The following is a 7,569-nucleotide window of genomic DNA, read 5'->3' as shown; positions in this document are numbered from 1 at the left end:
TCTCACCAGCCTCATCCTGCCCCAAATTGATGCCCATGTTTATAGTGGGCACAGGAAATTTCAGCAAACCTTATACCTGGGTCTTGGCTGAGGTGCTGCCTGACCAAGGGAGCACTCAATGAAGTTACACTGATTGTATTCCAGAATGGCTATGGAATTTCAGGACCATTGCTTATCAATTGAACAGGAATTTTCCTTTGAGTTGTCACTTCTCAGGAATGACCAGAAGGTGCACACAGTTTGGGTCTTCTGTAGAGTCAGGCTTCTTCCTGTATCTTTCCCCTCTGTGTTGCTCCAAGTAGGGACCCCAATCAGGAGCTGATGTGCAAGCAGCAGATATTTTCTGTGAATGGAAAAGTAAAATGTTTGATCATTTCTGTTGGATTTTCACCCACTGTTAAGTGGAAAAGAAATCTGGTTCCCAATCAGATTGTTCTGCAGTTTGTTCTAACACCTGGTAATTCACATTCTAGCAAACAATATTTCACATCTGTGTTCATGACAAAGATTATACTCTCATCCAGACACTTCAGTTGATCCTGTAATGCACTGGCAGTGAGACAGACTGAAAGAAATGGACATTGCATCAAAATGATTGCCTGTGAAATGACCTTAGTGCAATTCATTACATTTTAAAGGTCAGAGACATGGTGAGATGAAGAGGTTTAGGGAGGCAATTCCAACGTTTAGGGTTAACCCTGCTGAATGCACAGTTACCAATGGGGGAGTGAGTGAAATGGTGAGTGTTGCAACAAATGTCAGAATTGTAGGAGTGCAGGTATTTTAATGGTTCATACAGTTGGGGAGGGTGCAAGATAGGGACGATTTGCTCGATGATGCAGGGGTGAAAATTTTATAAGTGTGATGTTGGATTAGCATCTTATAGTGATCAGCAAGGACAGGGCTGACAGATGAACAAGGCCTGGTGTGGTTTAAGACACAGGCAGCCGTGCTGTGGAGGAGCCTGGGTTCACTTAAGGTGGAAGTTGGGAAACATGAGCCACCGGTAGCCAGGCATGTAACCTACAGATTACAAAGACAATGACCAGGATTTTTCCGATAGCAAGGTTTCCTGTCCCACAACCCGAAGACTTGGTGGGGAATATATCCCTGCAGATTATGGCTATGCCAGAGTCACTTCAAGCTGTTTAGAGCATCAAATGGCTGGAGATGGGATTTTTATCCTCCATTTCGTGCATTTTCCTTAAACAAAACTGCCTGTCAATCTGATTGACCAACTCTTTTGCCCCATCAGTGCCACAGGGAGTAATGGTCACTGGTGGCACCAGAAGCAACCCCCAGTGTCAGTGTTGGAGCTCCACAGGGGGAGCCAGTAGTGAGGTCACATGACAGGAAATGGGAGCTGAGGTCCAGGGAGAGTAGGGAGACTCAACAGCAAGGTCAGGAATGCAATGAATATCTGGATAGGCTGGGACTTTGAGCTGGCAGCTGATCTGGTCTCATTGATACAGGAAGCCATCTCCCTTTCCCAGCCTCCCTGTTCTCCCCTTACCACGAAAGCCCACAATTGCAGGGGAATATTAACTCATGCTCTCAGCTTTGCCCACACCTTATAAATATTGTAGACCGGATATGAGCAGGTGGGAGAGCAGCGGGACGGTATTCAAGGGGACGTTACGGGCCTTCCTGCCTGCAAAGCTGCTAGTGCAGGACTGTTAAGAACCTGCTGTTTACAACTTCCTAACTATTGCATTAGGGTTTTAATACCCTGTATTTAGGTCACAGAGCAGCTCTTCATTGGGAAGAGATGCCACAGTGTGAGCTGAATTAAAAGAAAGACAGAAATGCTTAGTAACTTAGGCAGAACCCCAAAATCTAATGTTGTCGATGTTAGAAACACTTGCAGAGAAGCATATGGAGTAGACTGACTAACATTAATGATACGGATTACAGAATAGTCTATCAAATAATCCTTTGGAAGTATTGTTGAGAAAAGACACATTTTCTCAAATCCTTTTGTCCTGTATTCATTGGGATATTTTGCAAGAATTCCAAATAATTCAAGATGAAAAGCAAAATTTGTACTACCTAAAAGGAGACTGTTGATTGGTTGCGAAATGAAGTCTGATTGGCAGAGGTGTTGCCATGGACAATGTACCGAGTAATGCTGATTGATAGTTAACTACTAGGTTTTGATTAAGGAATTTGAAATTTCACTCCATGGAGAGGAGAAGGCTGAGAGAGATTTCATTAAAGTTCACAAAATAATGGGAGGTCTGGGCAGAGCAAACAGGAACAATTAGCTCATACTCATTAAATCTGTGGTTTTCAGTTCTTGATCTTTTGAGTGATTTGTAAAAGTAGTAAATGGAGTCATAGAGATCCACAGAATGAAAACAGACCCTTCAGTCCAACTCGTACATGCTGACCAGATGTTCTAACCTAATCTAGTCCCATTTGCCAGCATGTGGCCCATCGAAACCCTTCCTATTCATATATAAGTGCAGATGCCTTGGAAATGTTGTAATTGGACTAGCCTCCACCACTTCTTCTGTCAGCTCATTCCACACACGCAACATCCTCTGTGTGAAAAAGTTGCCCCTTAGGCCACTTTTAATTTTTTCCCCTCTCATGCTGAACCTATGCCCTCTAGTTCTGGACTCCCTCCACCCCAGGGAAAAGACCTTGTCTATTTATCCTATCCATGCTCCTCATGATTTTATAACTCTCTATAAGGTCACCCCTCAGCCTCAAACGCTCCATGTTAAACAGCCCCAGCCTATTCAGCCTCTCCCTATAGCTCAAATCTTCCAACATCCTTGTAAATCTTTTCTGAACTCTTTCAAGTTTCATAGCATCCTTCCGATAGGAAGAAGACCACAATTCATGCAATATTCCAAAAATGGTCTAATGAATGTCCTGTACAGCAGCAACATGACCTCAAAACTCCTATACTCAATGCTCTGACCAATAAAGGAAAGCATACCAAATGCAAACTTCACTATCCTGACTCCACTTTCAAGGAATTATGAACCTGCACTCTAAAGTCTCTTTGTTCAGCAACAGATCCCACAATCTTCCCATTAAGTGGAAAGTCCTGCTCCACTTTCCAACATGCAGCACCTCACATTTATCTAAATTAAACTCCATCTGCCATTCTTCAGCCCATTGGCCCATCTGATCAAGATCCCATTGTACTCTAAGGTAACTTTCTTCGCTGTCCACTACACCTCCAAATTTTAGTGCCATCTGCAAACTTACTAACTATACCTCCTATGTTCACATGCAAATCATTTATAGAAATAACAAAAAGCAATGGACCCAGCACCAATCCTTGTGGCACTCCACTGGTCACAGGCCTCCAGTCTGAAAAGCAACCCTCCACTACCAACCTCTGTCTTTTACCTTTGAGCCAGTTCTATATCTAAATGGTTAGTTCTCCCTGTATTCCATGAGATCTAACCTTGCCAACCAGTGGGGAGCCTTGTTGAACACCTTACTGAAGTTTATATAGATCACGTCCACCACTCTTTCCTCATCAATCCTCTTTGTTACTTCAAAAAACTCAAATCTATTTAGTGAGACAGGATTTCCCATGCACAAAGCCATGTTGACTATCTCTAATCTGTCCTTGCCTTTCCAGATATGTGAGGGGCCCAGTAATCACTTCCCTGGCTTCCCATAAGTTTAGGGTACTGAATCCCACCTCCTAATGCCACAACCTTGTCACAACCAGACAAAAGCAAAAAATCTGCAATGTAGAAGACACCATTCTGAAACTGAGAGATATATTTTGAGACAGTCTGAACTCTTACTTTGTAAGGTATATAAATAGTGTGTGAATTAATTGAGAATTTAATGAACTCAACCTAACAATCTGTGATCCATGAACTGTAATACAAAACACAGAGTTTAGTGGACCTCTTGCTTATATTTGCTAAATTAAGGTGACCTGCATTTTCCAAGGTGTTGCAACCAGTTGCAGACTGATGTGTTCATATTTGTGCAATCCTTTTTTATTATTTTCAAACCTATCTTTGTTTTAATTGTGTCAATGTTATGAATTATGTTTTTTTTGTAACACTGAAGTCTCCATAGTCCTATCAGATCTGGGTCTATAGATTGTGAAGGAGCAAAAATGACCTTCAGTAGAGTGATATGTGCTTCTTGTCAGATGTGGGAGTTTAAAGGGAGTTTAAGGGTTACTACAGATTATATCTGTCATAAATGCTGTTAGTTGCGAATCTTATCAGATCGAATGGATCGGTTGGAGAGACAGTTAGAAGCAATGAGGAATTTGCAACAGCAACAGTATGTGATGGATGACAGTTATCAGGTGGGAAAGTCTCAGATACAGTCACATAAGATGGGTTAACGCCAGGAAAGGTAAGACAGGTAGGCAGTTAGTGTAGGAGATCTTTTGTGGCTATACCCATTTTAAACAGGTATGTTGTTTTGGAAAATGTAGGGGGTGATGGATTCTCAGGGGAACGTAGCACGAACAGCCAAGTTTCTGGTATTGAGACTGGTTCTAATGGAATGAGGGGTATGCCAGGTTCCAAGAGATCAATAGTGTTAGGGGATTCTCTAATCCAAGATACAGACAGACGTTTCTGTTGCCACCAGCGAAAAATCAGAATGGTGTGTTGCTTCCCTGGTGCTAGGATCCAGGATGTCTCAGAGAGGGTGCAGAAAGTTCTCACGGGGGAGAGGGGCCAGCAAGAGGTCATTGTCCACATTGGAATCAACAATAAAGGAAGGGAAAAGGTTAAGATTCTGAAAGGAGATTACAGAGAGTTAGGCAGGAATTTAAAAAGATTCTCGAGAGTAGTAATATCTGGAATACTCCTGGTGCTACAAGCTAGTGAGGGCAGGAATAGGAGGATAGAGCAGATGAATGTATGGCTGAGGAGTTGGTCTATGGGAAAGGATTCACATTTTTGGATTATTGGAATCTCTTTTGGTGTCGAGGTGACCTGTACAAGAAGGACCGATTGCACCTAAATTGGAAGGGGACTAATATACTGGCAGGGAGATTTGCTCGAGCTGCTCGGAAACTAGTAAGGTGGGCGAGGGGTGCGGGGGGGGGGCGGCGGAGGTGGAAGCCAGGGGGATAGTAAAGAGAGAGGTCAATCTGACACTTGTACAGTTAAGAACAGAAATGAGTCAAGCAGTTGGGGCAGCCGGGGACAAGGTAGGACTGATAAATTAAACTGCATTTATTTCAATGCAAGGAGCCTAAAAGGGAAGGCAGTTGAATTCAGGGCATGGTTAGGAACATGGGACTGGGATATCACAGCACTTACAGAAACATGGTTCAAGAATGGGCAGGACTGGCAGCTTGATGTTCCAGGGTACAAATGCTACAGGAAGGATAGAAAGGAAGGCAAAAGAGGAGGGGGAGTGGCGTTTTTGATAAGGGACAGCTTTACAGCTGCGCTGAGGGAGTATATTCCTGGAAATACAACCAGGGAGGTTATTTGTGTGGAACTGAAAAATAAGAAAGGGATGATCACCTGATTGGGATTGTATTATGGACTTCCTAATAGTCAGAGGAAAATTGAGAAACAAACTTGTAAGGAGATCTCAGCTATCTGTAAGAATAATAAGGTGGTTTTGGTAGGAGATTTTAACTTTCTAAACATAGAATGGGACTGCCATAATGTTAAGGGTTTAGATGGAGAGGAATTTGTTAAGTGTGTAGAAGAAAATTTTCTGATTCAGTGGATGTACCTAATAGAGAATGTGCAAAACTTGACCTACTCTTGGGAAATAAGGCATGCCAGGTGACTGAGGTGTCAGTGGGGGAGCACTTTGGGGCCAGTGACCATAGTTCTATTAGATTTAAAATAGTGATGGAAAAAGATAGGGAGAAAGTGAGGATTGCAGATGCTGGAGACCAGAGTTGAACAGTGTGGTGCTGGAAAACCGCAGCAGGCCATGCAGCATCCGAGGAGCAGCAGAATCAACGTTTCGGGCATAAGCCCTTCTTCAGGAATGAGGCGGGTGTGCCAAGCGGGCTGAGATAAAAGGTGGGGGGGGCGTGGAATTTGGGGGAGGAGCGCTGGGAATACGATAGGTGGAAGGAGGTGAGGGTGATTGGCCGGAGAGGGGTTGGGAGCGGAGAGGTCGGGAAGAAGATTGCAGGTCAAGAGGGTTCCAACCACACGGAAAAAGATAGATCAAATCTAAAAGCTGAAGTTCTAAATTGGAGAAATTTTGATGGTATTAGGCAAGAACTTTCGAAAGCTGATTGGGGCAGATGTTCGCAGGTAAAGGGATGGCTGGAAAATGGGAAGCCTTCAGAAATGAGATAACAAGAATCCAGAGAAAGCATATTCATGTTAGGGTGGAAGGAAAGACTATTACGTATAGGAAATACTGGATGACTAAAGAAAGTGCGGGTTTGATTAAGAAAAAGAAGGAAGCATGTGTCAGGTATAGATGGAATAGATTGAGTGAATCCTTAAAAGAGTATAAAGGCAGTTGGAGTATACTTAAGAGGGAAATCAGGAGGGCAAAGCAGGGACATGAGATAGCTTTGGCAAATAGAATTAGGTAGAATCCAAAGGGTTTTTACAAATCCATTAAGGACGAGAGGATAAATAGGGAGAGAATAGGGCCCCTCAAAGATCAGCAAGGCAGCCTTTGTGTGGAGCCGCAGAAAATTGGGGAGATAGTAAACGAGTATTTTGTATCAGTATTTATTGTGGAAAAGGACATGGAAGATATAGACTTGTAGGGAAATGAATGGTGACACTTTGAAAAATGTCCGTATTACAGAGGAGAAAGTGTTGGATGTCTTGAAACGCATAAAAGTGGATAAATCCCCAGGACCTGATCAGGTGCACCCTGGAACTCTGTGGAAAGCTAGAGAAGTGATTGCTGGGCCTCATCGATTGTCACAGGTGAGGTGCAGGAAGACTTGAGGTTGGCTAATGTGGTGCCACTGTTTATGAAGGGTGGTAAGGACAGGCCAAAGAACTATAGACCAGTGAGCCTGACTTCGGTGGTGGGCAAGTTGTTGGAGGGAAGCCTGAGGGAAAGGATATACATGTATTTGGAAAGGCAAGGACTGATTAGGGATAGTCAACATGGCTTTGTGTGTGAGAAATCATGTCTCACAAACTTGATTGAGTTTTTTGAAAAAGTAACAAAGAGGATTGATGAGGGCAAAACGGTAGATGTGATCTATATGGGCTTCATTAAGGCGTTCGACAAGGTTCCCCATGGGAGACTGATTAGTAAGGTTAGAACTCATGGAATACAGGGAGAACTAGCCATTTGGATACAGAACTGGCTCAAAGTTAGAAGACAGTGGGTGATGGTGGAGGGTTGTTTTTCAGACTGGAGGCCTGTGACCAGTGGAGCGTCATAAGGATTGGTGTTAGGTCCTCTACTTTCTGTCATTTACATAAATGATTTGTAGGCGATAATAAGAGGTACAGTTACTAAGTTTGCACATGACACCAAAATTGGAGGTGTAATGGACAGCAAAGAAAGTTACCTCAGATTACAGCAGGATCTGGACCAGATGGGCCAATGGGCTGAGAGGTGGCAGATGGAGTTTAATTCAGATAAATGCGAGGTGCTGCATTTTGGGAAAGT

General features: G+C 43.3%; 1 protein-coding gene across 1 annotated transcript in view; it reads right to left on the bottom strand.

Annotated features, from left to right (window-relative positions):
• Positions 1-205: 205 nt before the first annotated feature.
• Positions 206-7,569, bottom strand: part of LOC132820049 (sodium- and chloride-dependent neutral and basic amino acid transporter B(0+)-like) — a 53,492-nt gene continuing 46,128 nt past the window's right edge. Inside the window, exon 13 of the mRNA XM_060831968.1 lies at positions 206-343. Coding sequence (XP_060687951.1) covers positions 206-343 — 138 coding nt within the window. The remainder of the gene's footprint in view (positions 344-7,569) is intronic.

The sequence above is a fragment of the Hemiscyllium ocellatum genome, chromosome 11 (genome assembly GCF_020745735.1).
Source record: "Hemiscyllium ocellatum isolate sHemOce1 chromosome 11, sHemOce1.pat.X.cur, whole genome shotgun sequence".
Classification (NCBI taxonomy): domain Eukaryota; kingdom Metazoa; phylum Chordata; class Chondrichthyes; order Orectolobiformes; family Hemiscylliidae; genus Hemiscyllium; species Hemiscyllium ocellatum.
Note: the sequence above shows the minus strand (reverse complement) of the source record. Positions and strands in the feature narration are given on the sequence as shown.